The 19597-nt window shown below is 37.7% G+C and overlaps 1 protein-coding gene across 1 annotated transcript in view; it reads left to right on the top strand.

Annotated features, from left to right (window-relative positions):
• The window catches only part of KALRN (kalirin RhoGEF kinase), a 545114-nt gene that overhangs the window by 328189 nt on the left and 197328 nt on the right, over nt 1-19597 (top strand). The window contains exons 7-9 of the mRNA XM_058195145.1: nt 4826-5017; nt 15550-15681; nt 18440-18670. Coding sequence (XP_058051128.1) covers nt 4826-5017; nt 15550-15681; nt 18440-18670 — 555 coding nt within the window. The remainder of the gene's footprint in view (nt 1-4825; nt 5018-15549; nt 15682-18439; nt 18671-19597) is intronic.

Genomic DNA, 19597 nt, shown 5'->3' with positions numbered 1-19597 from the left:
CAAGTACATATTATATAAGTAAGCGACCACTCACACATTTTATATTGCCAATAAAATGAGGGGGATAGCTGACTTTTCAACCATTCTGGGGGTGGAGGGGTGTCAAGGAAGATGAAAAATAATATTTTGTTGAATTTTAAGATATTCTTTTAGTTCTTAGCCAACCAGTGATTGATATAGGATATTCCAGCCAGTTATTCCAAAGTTCTTGCAAACAATATCCATTTATTCTTTTTTTTACAAAAAAAATATACTGTAGACTTAAAAGTTTTTAAGTCTACAATTTTTGTTCAATTATGCTAGCATAATTGAATTTGAGGCTTTAAAATTGTGCTAATGTGTCTGAAGTAAATGGTAAAATCAAGAATGTTTTAATTGAAAAAACTACCATTTTGCAATTTTACACAACCCCAAATTTCTATTTAAACTCAATTTTTTTTAAAAAAAAATCTTGACAAGATTTTGATTTAAAGTAATCCCACCTTGTTTGGGGCAGTTTTCAAAACTGGATTACAGCAGGGAGCTTATTATGTAATAAGGGTTGAAGGAATCACGTAACTCTGATTTTGACCATAATACTTTTTTCACAATAAATTGTGTTCCATTGAAAAAGTGATCTGTGCCTAAAGATAAAGATAAAAATAATTAAGAAAATCTAGTTGTTCTTTATGAAAACATTTTTAAAGTATCAATATGCTTAAAATAAATTTATTTATCTAAGGAAACTTCTAAATAAACAGAACAACCTTGAAATAGTATCAATTGTATTGCTTTTATTTTCCCTCATATTTCAGTGGGACTTTTAATCATGTAACATTTTCCTATGAAATAATTCTTCCTAGATATTTAAAAGCATTCAAGCAACAGCTGAAATCCTAATTATTACAAATTTTCATAGAAATATTAGCTTCCATGGGAATTGTATAACTTACTCCTAATTAATTCAATAACCTCATACATTATTTATATTTATGAAATGTATAAACCCCTCAATCAGATCAGTCCCAGATTCGACAAATTTGAAAATATAGAAAATACATAAACATCAATGAGACATACCATATCATTAACATTTAATTGTAGTTTGTGTTGTTCCAGCTACTGTTGTACTCAAAATGTTCTCTGCTTGTCTAATAAAACATACCAATTGTTCTCATATCAAATTAAAATAAGAGGATTTAAGAGAGATCTTTGATGAGTTTCACAGGTTCATTTTGAAAATGTACAGATAATTCCAATAGTACCACATATTGATCCAAATAATAGTAAAAGTAGAAAATATTTGCAGAATGCCAAATATTTTTTTCTATAGTTCACAAACGAGTACAACTGATTTCAGTTTTCTGAAGAATATCAATTGGCAATGTAATTATTATCAAGTAGGGGACCTAGGTGTGATTTTTGGGGTACCCCCCATTTAATCCACCTGTTTGATGAGCAACTATTGATGAACGTATTTTGAATTAATTTTGGAACTCATATATCCTTAATTGGGCCTCTGGTGGCTCAACAGACTAATGCAGTCTGTTATTAACAGCAGCTGCCTGCAATTACTGCAGGTTCAAGTCCCACCAGGCCCAAGGTTGACTCAGCCTTCCATCCTTTATAAGGTAGGTAAAATGAGGACCCAGATTGTTGGGGGCAATAAGTTGACTTTGTATATAAATATACAAATAGGATGAAGACTATTGCTAACATAGTGTAAGCCGCCCTGAGTCTTCGGAGAAGGGCGGGATATAAATGCAAATTTAAAAAAATTGTCATGCAGTGCAATTAACTAATTTTTTTTATTATTAGCATTTATATCCCGCCCTTCTCCGAAGACTCAGGGCGGCTTACACTGTGTTAAGCAATAGTCTTCATCCATTTGTATATTATATACAAAGTCAACTTATTGCCCCCAACAATCTGGGTCCTCATTTTACCTACCTTAGGTAAATCAGGTTGATAAAAGATACTTGGGCGAAATCAAGATCATGTACATTGCATACCCATGTCCTTTTATGGAAGTTACTTGTTTACTAATGAGCTGGATTAGCCTCAAGCAAGCCAAAACAACAACATAAATATGGGAACATCATTATGTAAATAATGATGTTTATTTTGTAAATAAGGAAAATTATGATTTGGTTTTTGATTGTGTAATAAAATTTTATAATATACAGAATTTCATAAGGCACGTTTAATTGTTCCCCCTGATTTCTTATCTATTGCAGATTCCCATAATGTTAAGATTCTTGACAGATCCATTCTAACTTCTGATAATTCTTGAACTACTTTCAAGGCACTTACAGATAAAACTCTTTATCTGTGGAACACTCCAAAATCCTCATAAAATTGATTGTTCTACAGTGTTAAATCTTCCTTTTTCTTCCTTTTGAATACAGTACTGTATGACATTTTCTTTTTACTGGTTATCTGGTGCCTAGAATTGCTCTGACAATGATATGGGTGGTATGTAAATATGATAAATAAATAAAAATTGTTCAGGATTTATTAAAAATGATTTCTGCAAAATTTTCAGGCAATATTTTCAGTACTCTAGAAGTCAACTCATTTAGTCGTGAGAGTTAAATACATTCAAAATATGCACCAGACAAAAGTGAAATGATGAAATAGGTTTTTTTTAAAAATTCTGATACAATCACAACTTTGCATAACCCACATTGCTGAATGATCGATTATTTCCACATTTTACTTGTTGCATTCTTATCACAATCCGGCATATGGATTGTGGTTGTTGGAATAGGCCTTCTGAATTAAAATATCAACTGAACTCTTAGGAACCTTTTAGCAATGTCCCCATTAATAAAACAGCTATAGTGTGAAATTAAATTTTGGTAGCCGTTAAGAATTCAAAGTCACTAAATATTATATAGCAATATGTAGACTTAAGGGTTATTCAGAAACATTCTATTACCGTAATGCAGTATTACATCTATAGATTAATATGTTATTAAAAAGCAAACTGGCGTTAAAATATATTTGGGGATTTCATTAATTTAATTAGTTGCCTAAACCAAGTTACATTTTCCTCCTTAAGCACAAATCACCCTGATTGCCATTGTATATTTAAATAGCTCACTCCACATGCGGCTTATTCTAATTGAAGCTATTCATAACTGCTTTACAGAAACTGGCTTATGCTTTGATGCAACCCTTTGGAAGGGCAAGTCATGACTTCAGAAACGTGTGGATGCTGCTTTCAAACATGTTTATTTTAGCTCACCCATTATCAAACCGATTTGCCAAAAATTAGGGTAACTTGTACTTTCTTCCTGAAGTTATAGAGCATAGGAAAGGATTACAGTGCTCCATCAACGTAGCACCATTTTAATCATATAAATTCTTTTGTCTCCATACTCTTGCCTTAACTCCTTTATGTGATTTCATAAAATTTTACAGTGTTCCACTTTATCTTATAGTCTGCTTTGATGAGAATATGTATATTAAAAAAACAATTTCAAATATCCTGTAATTCTTCGAATGGCCCTGGGGTTTTCATAATCCCTTTGGCCCTCAGGAGTGAGCAAATGCTTCAAAACAAATAATAATTCAGTTTATATCATGTTAATACTGCTCTCTTTCTAGCATCAGGAAAAAGAGTTTCTTTTTGTAGAAATAATTGGCTTATTCGGGTAATGGGTTCTGCATATTCTGTCTCTAGAGCAGGAAAATATTTACTATAAATCAGGAAAAAGAGAGAATAATTTCAATTAAAGTATTTTATATTCTTTGTATTAAAAAACCTCTTTTTTGCACATATAGGAAATTATGAACACTTTGTATTATGTATGAACATAGACTGAAATCTGTTGGTATGACCTTTATCAAAATAATATTTTGGTGCCTCTATTTATATACTTCAGAACAGTGGCCGCCAACCTTTTGGGCACCAGTTCCGTGAAGAAAGGTTTTTCCACATACCGGAGAGGGCGTGGTTTCATGTGCTGCCTGATCCTCAGATGGGGCTTCGCTTGTTTGTGTGGCCCAGTTTCTAGCATGCTGCGGCACAGAATGGGTCCATGGATCAGGGGTTGGGGACCCCTGCATCAGAAAATGAACTGCATAATGAGAGGAATCATGTTGCTAGAATGCATTACATTATGCTATAGATGGGCTATTTAAATACTTCAACATGAAAATGGTACACTAAATCAGAAATGTCCCAACTAATCTTTTTTGACCAGGTTTATCTTCAGATGCAGAGAACACTGCACAAAGCATGTTCTTCTCCAACCTCAATGGCCCCCAGGTGTGTGGAATTCAGCTTCCAAATTCTCACCAATAATCAGGCTGGATGGGGAATTCTGGGAGATAAAATCCATACATATGGACCATGCCCAAGAAGTCTAATATCGGAACTGTATTCAGAAACTGAATATTTTATCTGCAGATCTATTACATGTTGCATCAAGCAATGCAACCTCTACCATATGATTTTGTTAGCTATTCAGCTTGGCTTTTAGTTTCTTTTCACTGCTACTTTGATGGTAAATGTTTTTCTTTACACACACATACACCCAACTGTCTCCTTTTAAAATATTTTATCAGATTATGTGGTGGAATGTCTGGAGTCCTAAGAGAGAGAGGCTGCTTTTCAGAGGGCAAAGAGTCAAAGGAGTTTAGAAAGTCTGGTAGACAGGAAAAGGGCTAAAGTGGCCCCTCCCTAGCAAATCACAGAATATATCTATAATTATGCAGATAATAGCTTTAGTCTGGCAAGATTCTGTCTGTAGGTGAACAACAATATGGAAACTATAATTTTCTTATTAATTGCACCGAAGTCTAAATTTCAGTTCTCCCGTTTGATTTTTCACTTCAGAATGCCTACGTGAATATAAATCGCATCATGTCGGTTGCCTCCAGGCTTTCAGAGGCTGGCCACTATGCATCTCAACAAATTAAGCAGATTTCCACACAGCTAGATCAAGAGTGGAAGAGTTTTGCCGCAGCATTGGATGAGCGTAGCACTATTCTTGCCATGTCTGCTGTGTTTCACCAGAAAGCCGAACAGGTATGTAATTTTTACTGTGTCAGATGCCTTTCTGCCTTGTCTGGGGCTTTGATCTAGTTTAAATCACCATCAATATAATTAATGCATGGGTGTATTCCTTGCATTTTCCAACTGTTTCAAGAAGTTATTATTGGCTATTGTTTTGTTGGCTATTGTTTTGAGATTTAATATTGGGCTCTTCTCCCACTCCCAAAAAAATCTTTCTCCAGCCTGTTCAATACAGTGTATCTGTTTTTCTATTGGCTTAGGCTAGATAGAGTGACATGAGAGTGGAGTGTTAAAGAAAAGCTCATGGCCATACAAAGGAATACTGTTCATAGCTGCATGCTAACCTACTTAGTAGGCTTAGGCTCATTTTTTTCTTCTTTTAATCTGTTATGGAAAGTTGAAAATTCATGCAGGATTAATTTAAAACCCATGTGTCAATAAATATGCTGTGCTTTATTTTTTAGACAAGCAAAACAATGGTTGAGTTTAGTTATTACATTCAACATATAGGTGTTGGTAATGCAAAGATGAGTACATGCAACATCTATTACCACAGCTTTGGTTTCGTTAGTTTGTGCCTGTTTTTTTTGCCCTAGTGATATCGTACTTCTGTGTTTAACATAGATACATCTTACATAATTTGGTAGATGCTCTAACTAAGTGATCTTCTGGCTGCTATTTCAGTTATTTTCAATCGCATTTTTTTGAAAAAAAAAAACTAATTCAAACATATTTTAAAAATATTCAGTTGTCCATTTTTTCCGTGCTAGTTTGTGGCAATAGAAATCAGGATGGGTTACCTTCTTATCTTTTGTCCCACATGGTGTCACTGTTGCCTACAAAGAGATCCCAATAAAAGATTCTTCCTTTGTCCAATAGATTAATGCTTAAGATATGTGAAGAAGAGGCGCACAACAAGAGCTCTAATATTAAATATTTAGGGATCATCTTTTCTTCTCTTTTGCAATGCTCTCCAGTGCACCTGTCACATCTGTTGTATTCTCTAGGACAGGGGTCTCCGACCTTGGTCCCTTTAAGACTTGTGGACTTCAACTCCCAGAGTCCCTCAGCCAGCAAAGCTGGCTGAGGGACTCTGGGAGTTGAAGTCCACAAGTCTTAAAGGGACCAAGGTTGGAAACCCCTGCTCTAGGATTCTTTTTTTTTTTTTAAGAAAAGATGAAATCCTTGGATTCATCAGTGTTCATGGTTGAAAGTAACACATCTTAGCATAACTTGTGTAACTAAGGAGAGCCAGATATTCCAATGATACATGATATATAGTTTTATCTGATTAAACCAAACATTTTCTCTCTCCTTTTTCATGTTTGTAGGAATTACATTTATACCAATCTTTAAAACTTTGCCGTTTTCTGGAACATTCTTTTGTGATGTTTTGTCCCCTTTGTGTCTACTCAGATAAGTTTTCAAAGCTAGGATTCAGTTTTGTGGTCAAGATGGACGTAGTATTTTTTTCATGAAATCTTGCAGTTTTATTTATTTATTTATTTATTTATTATTTAAATTTGTATACCGCCCTTCTCCCGAAGGACTCAGGGCGGTTCACAGCCAGGTAAAAAATACACAATACACAATAAATACAATTAAAATACAATTAAAAAACTTATTAAATTGGCCACAATTAAAAATTTAAAATAAAAACCCATTAAAAACCCATAGACTTAAAAAACTAACCCAGTCCAGCGCAGATGAATAAGTGAGTTTTAAGCTCGCGGCGAAAGGTTCGAAGGTCCGGAAGTTGACGAAGTCCTGGGGGGAGTTCGTTCCAGAGGGCGGGAGCCCCCACAGAGAAGGCCCTTCCCCTGGGCATCGCCAGACGACACTGTCGCGCCGACGGCACCCTGAGGAGTCCCTCTCTGTGAGAGCGCACGGGTCGGTGAGAGGTATTCGGTAGCAGCAGGCGGTCCCGTAAATAACCCGGCCCTATGCCATGGAGCGCTTTAAAGACGTTCACCAACACCTTGAAGCGCACCCGGAAGGCCACAGGTAGCCAGTGCAGCCTGCGCAGGATAGGTGTCACTCGGGAGCCACGAGGGGCTCCCTCTATCACCCGCGCAGCTGCATTCTGGACTAACTGTAGCCTCCGGATGCCCCTCAAGGGGAGCCCCATGTAGAGAGCATTGCAGTAGTCCAGACGAGACGTCACAAGGGCGTGAGTGACTGTGCACAAGGCATCCCGGTCTAGAAAGGGGCGCAACTGGCGCACCAGGCGAACCTGGTGGAAAGCTCTCCTGGAGACGGCCGTCAAGTGGTCTTCAAAAGACAGCCGTTCATCCAGGAGAACGCCCAAGTTGCGCACCCTCTCCATCGGGGCCAATGACTCGCTCCCGACAGTCAGCCGCGGACTCAGCTGACTGTACCGGGATGCCGGCATCCACAGCCACTCCGTCTTGGAGGGATTGAGCTTGAGCCTGTTTCTCCCCATCCAGACCCGTACGGCTTCCAAACACCGGGACAGCACTTCGATAGCTTCATTGGGGTGGCCCGTGTGAAAAGTACAGCTGGGTGTCATCAGCGTACAGCTGGTCCCCCACACCAAAGCCACTGTTGATCTCACCCAGCGGCTTCATATAGATGCTGAACAGAAGGGGCGAGAGAATCGACCCCTGCGGCACCCCACAAGTGAGGCGCCGCGGGGCCGACCTCTGCCCGTCAACACCGTCTGCGACGGTCGGAGAGATAGGAGGAGAACCACCGATAAACGGTGCCTCCCACTCCCAATCCTCCAACCGGCGCAGCAGGATACCATGGTCGATGGTATCAAAGCCGCTGAGAGGTCTAATAGGACCAGGGCAGAGGAGCAACCCCTATCCCTGGCCCTCCAGAGATCATCCACCAACGCGACCAAAGCCGCCTCAGTGCTGTAACCGGCCGGAAGCCGGACTGAACGGGTCCAGATAGACAGTTTCTCCAGGTGCTGGGGAAACTGATATGCCACCATACTCTCTACAACCTTCGCCGCGAAGCGAAGGTTGGAGACCGGACGATAATTACCTAAAACAGCCGGGTCCAGGGAAGGCTTCTTGAGGAGGGGCCTCACCACCGCCTCTTTCAAGGCGGCCGGAAAGACTCCCTCCAACAAGGAAGCGCTCGTAATCCCCTGGAGCCAGCCTCATGTCACCTCCTGAGTGGCCAGCACCAGCCAGGAGAGGCACGGGTCCAGTAAACATGTGGTGGCATTCAATCTACCCAGCAACCTGTCCATGTCCTCGGGAGTCACAGGGTCAAACTCATCCCAGACAACATCACCAAGACCGCCCTCAGATGCCCCGTCCGAATCACCACAATTTTGGTCCAGACCGTCCCTAAGCTGAACGATTTTATCGTATAGATAACCGTTAAACTCCTCAGCACGTCCCTGCAACGGGTCATCCCGCTCCCCCTGGTGAAGGAGGGAGCGGGTCACCCGAAACAGGGCAGCTGGGCGGTTATCTGCCGACGCAATGAGGGAGGAGGCGTAGCAACGCCTCGCTTCCCTCAGTGCCACTAGGTAGGTCCTAGTATAGGATCTAACTAGTGTCCGATCAGCCTCTGAATGGCTGGACCTCCAGGAACTCTCTCTCTAGTTTTGGATTGAAACGTTCAACTGCTTTACCTGAATCTAACTGAAGTGAATTAAATCTAGTTAATTATCATTGTACTTATCATATATTTATTTATTTATTTATTTATTTAATTTAATTTTTATACCGCCCTTCTCCCGAAGGACTCAGGGCGGTGTACAGGCATAATAAAACCGACAATATAATATACAAGTTTAAAATACAATTTAAAAAACTTATTTAAATTAGCCCAATGAATTAAAATTTACCATACTAAAACCCCGTTTAAAATTAATAAATTTAACATTAAAATCCCAATTTAAGCCAGCCCCGCGCGAATAAAAAGATGGGTCTTGAGTTCGCGACGAAATGTCCGAAGGTCAGGTATTTGGCGTAAACCCGGGGGAAGCTCGTTCCAGAGTGTGGGAGCCCCCACAGAGAAGGCCCTTCCCCTGGGGGCCGCCAGCCGACATTGTTTGGCGGATGGCACCCTGAGAAGTCCTTCTCTATGGGAGCGTACGGGTCTGTGGGAGGCGTGTGGTAACAGCAGGCGGTCCCGTAAGTACCCAGGTCCTAAGCCATGGAGCGCTTTAAAGGTCATAACCAACACCTTAAAGTGCACTCGAAAGGCCACAGGCAGCCAGTGCAGGCTGCGCAGGAGCGGTGTTACATGGGAGCTATATGAGTTCATAAAAGCAGTCTTCCCCTTTTATGTACAAAAAGTTCACTTTAATATAAATAAGATGTTAATGCAAGGTTCATTAACAAGGAGAGAATAACACATGGATCATAAATTTGATTCAGAAGGATATTTTTTCCTATTAACTTATAATACTCCATAATCCATTTCAAACTTTTTTGGGAGGGAGAGGGTAACATCCACTGAAATCAGTAGGATATTTTACCATTTAATTATCTATTGGATCTCATTGCATTTAAATTACTTTAATATGTTGTTGTTTTTTAACTGAAGATCTCTAACTTGTGGCCACTGAAATTCAATTTGAACAGGGAAGTCCACTGAATTTCAGGAATGTGTTCAGGATTCACTGAGCTGTGGTGGTGCAGTGGTTAGAATGCAGCACTGCAGGGCTAACTCACTGCTCACTCCAGGAGTTCAATTTTGGGCAGCTCAAGGTTGACTCAGCCTTCCATCCTTCCTAGGTCGGTAAAACGAGGACCCAGATTGTTGGGGGACAATATGCTGACTCTGTAAACCGCTTAGAGAGGGCTGTAAAGCACTGTGAAGCGGTATATAAATCTAAGTGCTATTGCTATTGATAATTGGAGAATGTGGAGTTCTTAATTCTGGAAGGGAAGAGCAATCCTGAGAACAAATTAATCTATACTATTTTATGCTAAATCGGTTAATTAATGTAGCTCAGTGTTGTTTGTCTGGACTTTCAGGAGCACTCTATTAATTCATACAGAGAGCTGCTTTTAGTTTTCCCACTAAGATTCTTTTTGTAGATAAGTTGTGGAGAATTGAACCTGTTATCTTTCTAGAAAACAAGGTGCTTCTGAAGTTCCAAATATTTTTGTCTGGAGGCATATGGGAACCAATAAGAGCATCTTCTAAAAGAAGACTAGTTCAGCTATTGCTTGACAATTTCTTTCACTTGCCTTTCCTCCAGAAGTATCATATGTTGTCTTTGGTTTTTGGTTTTTGGTTTACTTTTGCTAACAGTCACAGAAATAATAACAGCAATAGCCTAAACACGGGGATCTTGAATAATTAAGAAAAGGGAGCCTTTGGACAATTCAATCAAAATATAATCTGAAATTGCCTTTTTAATCCATTGAGGTTATAATACCAATAAAGATATCTGCATGAAAGATCTTAGTCTTTCTTGTTCTCCTTTTCTTTCCCTTCAGGGTTTCCTCATGAATCAGAATGCATAATCTTTGTGGACAGAAACCCATCTCTCTGATTAAGATGCAGATCCTAGAATAGGAGTGATTGGTTCTGGTTTAAATTGCTTGAAGTCCTCTCCATAAGAAAACCATGATAGAGCATAGCACAAACTGGTGCTGTTCATCCATGCTATTCGGATGTAATTTTCACCCCCAGACTTCCTGCTTTTGATTGATGTCTGTTGTCATGTATATAAAAATTTAAAAAACGTATAAACATAATTTTGATTTACTTTATTTATTTATTTATTTTGTCACACAGTATATATAAGCATAAGCATGAAATAATTATACAATATATAAGCATATATATGAGTATGAGTATGTAATAACTATATTAATTGGATATAACGAAAGGAAACAATAGGACAGGAACGGTAGGCACGATTGTGCTCTTATGCACGCCCCTCTTAGGAATGGCATGAGGTCAATGGTAGATAGTTTTTGGTTGAAGCTTTTGGGATTTTGGGAAGAGACCACAGAGTCAGGTAGTGTATTCCAAGCATTAACAACTCTGTTACTGAAGTCATATTTTCTGCAATCAAGATTGGAGCAGTTAAAACATTTTAATAAAAAAAAATCAATAAACAAAAAATGTGTAAAACTTTTTAATAAAAAAAAGATTGGAGCAGTTAACTTTAAGCTTAAATCGATTGTGTGCTCATGTATTGTTGCAATTGAAGCTGAAGTAGTCTTTGACAGGAAGGACATTGTAATAGATTATTCTATGAGTTAAACTCAGGTCATATCAAAGGCAGCGTAGTTCTAAATTTTCTAAACCCAGGATTTCAAGTCTGGTGGCATAAGATATTTTGTTGTATTCAGAGGAGTGGAGTACTCTTCTTGTAAAATATTTCTGGACACGTTCAATTGTATTGATGTCTGAAATGTGGTATGGGTTCCAAACAGTCGAGCTGTATTCAAGAATTGGTCTAGCAAATGTTTTATATGCTCTGGTTAGTAGTGTAGTGTTTTTGGAGAAGAAGCTACGCAAGATTAGGTTTACAAGGCCTTTTTTGCGATATAGTTACAGTGGGCTTTGGCACTTAGATCATTTGATATGAAAACTCCAAGATCTTTAACAGGGTGGGGGTCATCAGTAAGGTAATGTCCATCAAGCTTGTACTTAGTGTTTAGGTTCTTTTTTCCAGTATGTAAGACTGAGCATTTGCTGGTTGAGATTTGGAGTTGCCAAGTTTTAGACGATTCAGATAAAAAGTCAAGGTCTTTTTGGAGGATAGCTGTATTGTTGGTGGTATTAAATAGTTTGACATTGTCAGCAAAGAGAACACAATTACTTGCAATATGGTCACAGAGATCATTAATGTATAATATAAAGAGTGTTGGTCCAAGAACGCTGCCTTGGGGAACGCCACTTTTAACAGGAACAGGATTTGATAGAGCATTGCCAATTTTGACCACTTATTGTCTGTTTGATAGAAAAGCAGTTATCCAATTGTGGAGGGGTCCTGAGATGCCGTAGGATTTTAGTTTTAGGAGAAGTTTATCGTGTACTACTGAGTCGCAAGCTTTACAGAAGTCTATGTAGATTGCATCTATTGCTTTGCCCTGATCAAGATTTGTAGTCCATATGTTTTTGCAGTCAAGAAGTTGTAAATTACATGATAAATATTTTTTGATACACAAAAGGAGTAAATAAAAAGGGAATATTAGGACAAGGACGGTAGGCACACGGGTGCACTTATGCACGCCCCTTACAGACCTCTTAGGAATGGGGTGAGGTCAACAGTAGACAGTTTAAGCTTAAAGTTTTGGGGGTTTCAGGAAGAAACTACAGAGTCAGGTAGTGCATTCCAGGCATTGATCACTCTGTTACTGAAGTCATATTTTCTGCAATCAACTTTGGAGCGGTTTACCTTGAGTTTGTATCTATTATTTGCTTGTGTATTGTTGTGGTTGAAGCTGAAGGAGTCATTGACAGGTAGGACATTGTGGTAGATAATTTTATGTACTATACTTAGGTCAGATTGAAGTCTGCATGGTTCTAAATTGTCTAAGCCCAAAATTTGGACTCTGGTGACATAAGGTATTTTATTGCTAGCAGAGATATATGTGCCAGTTTAATTTTTATCACTGAACGCTTTTACTTTTCAAATAATCCTATGTTGCATATATGCTCCTCTGTTAGGAGACACAATAGATAATCAATAATCAAGTACATGTACGATAATCATTGATTGAATGATTATTGATTAATTATGTGCCATCAAGTCATTGTCAACTCCTAGCAACCATTTAGATAAATTTCTTGCATGAACAATGCTCATTCTTCATTTTCTAATTTATTTAGAACGCGTTAATATGTTGAATGAAGGAGGACTTTATTCCTGAATAAAATTGGAGTGAGTTTTTCTTTTTAATCTCATTGGATCCGTTGGTTGATTATCCTATTAGACATTGCAAGCTTGCAATACGTTCTTTTGGGATAAGAATGCTTGAGATAATACACTTCAGGGAGCATAGCATTTTAGGAGCCAGATACTGGTGAGACACTTTGAAAGCAGATTAGAAACTTTGTATTACAGGTTTTTTTTATGTTTCTCAAATTTTGGCGCTGTTGGCTATTTTTTTTTTTTATTGTTATACAGTCAAAGTCCTTAAGCACAAACAGAATAAGCAGTAGATAATTTAATCTAAAAATATGGGAAGATTAGTAAGAAGTAATGAAATGCACGTAAGTGTGAGATTGCAAAGAAGTGTATCAGTGTGTCATGTTCCATTTGAAATAAAATAATTATTGATCAAGACATTTGATATATAAAGAAGCCAAGGTCATAAATGTGATCAAAGTGTGCATATGTCATGGATGTAGGACTCTGAAGCCAGCTCAAGTGATTTCTTATAGATGATCTGTGATCTTAAAATCTATTATAAAGTATACTGTTACCCTATGCCTCCCACCAACCCGTATGCTCTCACAGAGAGGGTCTCCTCAGGGTGTCGTCCGCCAAACAGTGTCGGCTGGCGGCCCCCAGGAGTAGGGCCTTCTCTGTGGGAGCATCGACGCTCTGGAATGAACTTCCCCCTGGCCTACGTCAAGTGCCTGATCTTCGGACCTTCCGTCGTGAGCTAAAAACACACTTATTTATTCAAGCGGGACTGGCATAATAGTTTTGATTTTAATTTGGGGTTTTATTGATATTTTTAAAATTTTAAATTCAAATTCTTAAATTATCAGCCTTTTGCAATTTGTTATGTTTTAATTGTTGGTTTTAATTGTATATATTCTGTGTCTTATCTCTGGCTGTACACCGCCCTGAGTCCTTCGGGAGAAGGGCGGTATAAAAATTTAATAAATAAATAAATAAATAAAAAGATTATGGCTCTACTATCTAATACCTCAAAACCCATTTGTCTTAAACAAAATTATTCTAGCTTGCTAATATATAAGATGGCTGTGCTTTATTTGATTGTTAGTTTTGGATTCTAGTGGACTAACCTGACAAATTAAGATGTGTCAAGGAGCTCATATGGACTCGTTATAACAGGTTAGCATTTTGGGAGGGCAAAAACATATATCACCTTTTAGGATTTCTCACTCATTGGCAAAGTGACCTTTGGGCATATTTTTCCTGTTCCACTTCTGAAAGCATTTTTCTGCTTTGGATGGTGCACTAAATTTGTTACGGGGTTTACCTCAAATATTTCATTGGCTACTTTGTAGAGACAGCAATACCCACTCAAATGAGCCAATGGCTCAAGTTTAGCCCATTAATGGCCTTCTGTCTTTAGCTTTACCACAAAAACTACAATAGCAAAACTACAATAGTAGTTATAAAACCTACTTTGCAAACTTGGAGGTATTTTTGTTTAAATCATTTTTTTCCCTTTTCCTTGGGCTTCTTATTTTTTTCTGGACTTTTTTTTTTTTTAATGTCCAACATTGCAGAATTTCATCATTTCTCCAGTCACCAGAGGCAGCAGAGTTGTACTCCAGCTCCCAAATAAAGATTATTTGGACTGTTTGGAGACTGAGGGTAAACCATTCTGTGTTGAGCTTCTAGAGTAGGAAATAAAAAGTTCAAAGAAATAAAAATTACAATTTGTTTTTAAAATTAATTTGTATTTGTGTATGTGTATGTGTTGGGAGGGAGGGAGGGAGGGAGGGAGGGAGGGAGAGGAGGGGAGGGAGGGAGGGAAGGAGGGAGAAAGAAAGGGAGGGATAATCTTTTGGCTGCCTTATACATTAATATTAAATCTAACCTAACTGATATTATCTAAAGCAATTAGTTTCCTTTCACATAATTTTGTTTCCTATTTTTGTTTTGTCCTCACAAGAATGTTTTTTATCTCGAACGCTATAGATAGATAAATAGATAGATAGATAGATAGATAGATAGATAGATAGATAGATAGATAGATAGATAGATAGATAGATAAGTAAGAAGTAATGAAATGCACTTAAGTGTGACATTGCGAAGAGGTGTATCACGTGTGTGTGTGTGTGTGTGTGTGTGTGTGTGTGTGTGTGTGTGTAGGTCTTTGGTTATTCGGGTTTTCTCCCATGTAAAATTGGAAGTGTTCCAATTTTATGTGGGAGAAAACCCAAATAACCAAAGACCTACATACAAACACCCGCGAAAACCTCAGAAAACAAATACACACACACACACACACACACACACACACACACGCATGCACACACACATACATACAGCTTTTTATTACAGCTTTTATACAGCTTTTTTGGGCTGGGGTGGGGGTGGAGGTAGGGGAAGAATCCTTGCCCTGCTACTTTTACAGATGATTTTTAAAATTTTGGAAGTTGTCCAAAACTGTTTGCGAACTTAAGAGAATTTAATGAAAAACAAGCCTAGAGCCCTCTTGAGTCTATCAAATGAATTATGAAGCAATGTGTATTCTGGACCACATTTCAACTAGAAAATGGCATTATAGTTTGGCTGGCTCTCCTGCGTTATGCTACTTTTGTTATTGTTACATGTTTTATTGCGGATAGCTGTTATTTGTTTTAGTGATGGTGGAAAGAGATGGAGGGTTTTTTTGTTAGGTTTTTGGTAATTAAGTAAATTCTTCTTGCAATTCTTTCAGTTTCTGTCTGGTGTAGATGCTTGGTGCAAAATGTGCAGTGAAGGAGGTCTCCCCTCGGAAATGCAAAACCTGGAACTAGCCATCCATCATCATCAGTCTCTTTATGAACAGGTCACTCAGGCTTACACTGAGGTGAGTGTTTCTAGACAGATTTTTAATAATCACCAGGAGATTTCACAATGTAATTAACAGCGATGGTTGAATATGCAAAAGGAGTACTGAGGGTTATGAGCTACATAATTTATATGACGTGTTCATCTGGTTTTTCATTCCATGCTGATATATTAAATAGCCTAGCTAATGGACCTTCTGTAAAAAAAAAAAAATTCTAGTACTATCAAGTTTCTTATTCAGTTCAGGAGACGGTCCAATTCATGCTTGTATTTAGAAGTAATCTCATTATCTTATTCCAAAAACGTCCGTATAGGATTGTAGCCTGAGTTACAGGCTGCAACAGACTTTACTTAGGAGTGTAAAGTCATTTTCAAGCTGTATGATTCTAATAGCAGTTTTAGGAATCCCTTGGTGTAAAAAATACTGTCCTTGGGAAGATGAGTGATGCAATCCAAGCAATTAGCATCAAGTAAATTACATAGAATAGAATAGAATAGAATAGAATAGAATAGAATAGAATAGAATAGAATAGAATAGAATAGAATAGAATTTTTTATTGGCCAAGTGTGATTGGACACACAAGGAATTTGTCTTGGTGCATATGCTCTCAGTGTACATAGAAGAAAAGATACGTTCATCAAGAATCGTAAGGTACAACACTTAATGATAGTCATAGGGAACAAATAATCAATCAAATCATATTAGGAAACAGTCAATATAAATTGTAAGGATGCCAGCAACAAGGTTACAGTCATACAGTCATAAGTGGGAGTGATAGAAACGATGAGAAGATTAATAGTAATGCAGACTTAATAACTAGTTTGACAGTGTTGAGGGAATTATTTTTTAGCAGAGTGATGGCGTTCGGGGAAAAACTGTTTTGTGCCTAGTTGTTCTGGCGTGGAGTGCTCTATAGCATCGTTTTGAGGGTAGGAGTTGAAACAGTTTATGTCCAGGATGTGAGAGGTCTGTAAATATTTTCACAGCCCTCTTTTTAACTCATGCAGTATACAGGTCCTCAATGTACATTGGACATAGTCTTCAGAATTCTCTAGTATCTCTATAGCTTGGAATCATTTGCTCAAGAATGAATTTGCTTGCTTGACATGGTTCAGAGAGAATACTGTGGATACCCAACTCATATCTCCCAAGAAATCAAAAGAGCTAAGAAAATAAATAATCACTTCTGAATTGCATGCAGAAACTAATCACTAGTCAATCAAGCAGTGGTGTTACATGATAATAATGATTATCTATTTTATTTTATTATTTATTTATTTCATCAATGATGTATTTTATGAGAGATACAAGTGTAAAAATAATTATAAATACATGAAAAGGATATGAATAAAAGAAAACATTAGGACAGGGATGGTAGGCCTGCTGGTGTGCTTATGCTAACCCCATAAGCTGATGTGCTTATGCATAACCCCCTTAGGAATGGGGTTATGCTCACCCCATTCCTAAGAGGCCCTTACAGACCTCTTGACCTACTGTGAGGTCTACAGTAAACAGTCTAAGGTTAAAGTTTTGGGGATTTGGGGAAGAAACCACCGAGTCAGGTAGTGCATTCTAGGTGTTGACGACTCTATTACTGAAGTTGTATTTTCTGCAGTCTAGTTTGGATTGGTTTGCCATGAGATTGTATCTATATACGGCTATATCATATATGTATATATAGGGCTGCTACATTTTGCACCAAGTGATATTTTCAAATAATCCCTATATTGGAAATCACAAGGGGATAACCTGTACCCTGTTCTAGATAAGCCATAATTGGGGCACCAACTTGAGCAAAGGCCCTCCTGTTGCAATAGGAGCCATGAATTCAGAAGAACCCTGAATTTGCAGGTCTGCTCTCTACAGGAGAACACATCCCTATCATGACTGAAAGATAATATGACTGGTTCTTCCAGATCCTTTTTTTCAAGACATTTTATATGGATGGATGGAAAGAAGAAAGGAAGGAAGGAAGGAAGGAAGGAAGGAAGGAAGGAAGGAAGGAAGGAAGGAAGGAAGGAAGGAAGGAAGGAAGGAAGGATATGATTTAGAACTTAATTACATGGGAATTTTCTAGGCCTTGCTTCAGTTTTAATATCTGCTGGTTAACTAATTTTTGCTAATTAATTAAATATGGATTCCTCTGAGGCAGCACTTAATGGATGTAGTATTATCGTAATACTAATGATTGATAGTCATAAGCAATAGATTACACAGCAGAAGACACTGAATTGCTAGAGAATCAGGGTGAGTTTCACTTTTAAATGTATGAGAAAATATTATCACAATTAAATTTTCTTTTGAGACTTCTACTACTATATAACAACGAAGTATGCTGAAGTGTATTACATTCTTCCATATGACATTTTCACCATGGCTGCCTTTTTTTTTTTACAAATATATTTTATTTATCAAAATGTTTTTGGTTTGCCTAATGACTTCAGGTTCTCAAGGGAGACATATTAAAGTGAAATAAAAATATTTTTCTTTATTTAAAAACAATAGCGATGTAACAATAAGAGAGAAGCACATTTTTACCAGAAACAATACAACTGGTTTCCTGAGGTGAAAGTGCATTTGCAAATTATTTACTTCAATCTTAGAAATCATTTATCCAATGTCTTTCAGAGATTCAATTCTAACCAAATTTATAGAAGCTGCAAAAAGGAAATCTTCCCAACTTATACTTGACTTTTAACTAACAGTTTGCAAGCAAAATTATCTAGTACAATCCGTTTTTAACAGCTTGACAAAAATCTCCTCCTGTATCTTTCAGGTAAGTCAGGATGGAAAAGCTTTACTGGATGTCCTGCAACGTCCCTTGAGTCCTGGAAACTCAGAATCCCTCACTGCTACAGCAAATTATTCCAAGGCTGTTCACCAAGTTTTGGATGTGGTCCATGAGGTCTTACATCACCAGCGGCGCTTGGAGAGCATCTGGCAACACAGGAAGGTTCGGTTACATCAGCGGCTTCAACTTTGTGTTTTCCAGCAAGATGTTCAGCAGGTAATGTAATAACTTATTCATGTGTGAAGCAGTGATTAAATATTGCACAAAATAATGTTCTCCCCAACATAAAGGACAATTCCTATAGACTTCAACCAATATGATCCAAGGTAACAAGGGAATTCTGGGAGTCGTAGTCCAGTACAACTACAGAAAGCCACATCAAGGAAAAGTGACACAGAATAAAGACAACCTGATGATATGAGGGCCAATTTATATATATATTAATATATATCAAGACTTTCTTTTTTCACCAAGCGGGGCTGGCCTGATTGATTTTAGTTTGGGGGTTTTAGTGGGTTTTAATAGGGTTTTACTAAGGTTTTAGTTTTGATAAATTTTAGCTAATATTTTAAGTATACAGCGATTGAATCAGTTTTTTAAACTTGATATTGTATTTTAATTTGTTAGGATTCTTGTCGTTTTATTGGCTGTACACCGCCCTGAGTCTTCGGAGAAGGGCGGTATAAAAATATGAAAATATATATATATGTCTTTGGTTATTCGGGTTTTCTCCTGCGTAAAATTGGAAGTGTCTTGGCGACTTCCAATTTTACGCAGGAGAAAACCCGAATAACCAAAGACCTACATACAAACACCTGCGAAAACCTCAGAAAACATATATATATATGTTTATATATATATAAATATATTATATATATATAATAGTTTGATAAATTCTGTCACATGAAACCACACTGGTTATTGCTTAGCTTTAGGAAATAATTTTAGGCCATGTCTTTCTAAACCACAGCTTGTGTGTGAAGAAGAAATATAAGAGAAAATAAATTATATCTATAAGGACTTATTTCCAACACTGCGTATAGTTACAAAAGACGTGTATAAAGTGATTTGGAAATTATTGTTTACTTATTCCCAGTATATGAGAACTCCAGGCACACAGCTGTTGAAATTAATACAGTCAAG

Source organism: Ahaetulla prasina, chromosome 1 (genome assembly GCF_028640845.1).
Source record: "Ahaetulla prasina isolate Xishuangbanna chromosome 1, ASM2864084v1, whole genome shotgun sequence".
Classification (NCBI taxonomy): Eukaryota; Metazoa; Chordata; class Lepidosauria; order Squamata; family Colubridae; genus Ahaetulla; species Ahaetulla prasina.
The sequence above is the reverse complement of the archived record's forward strand: the minus strand, read 5'-3'. Positions and strand labels throughout refer to the sequence as shown.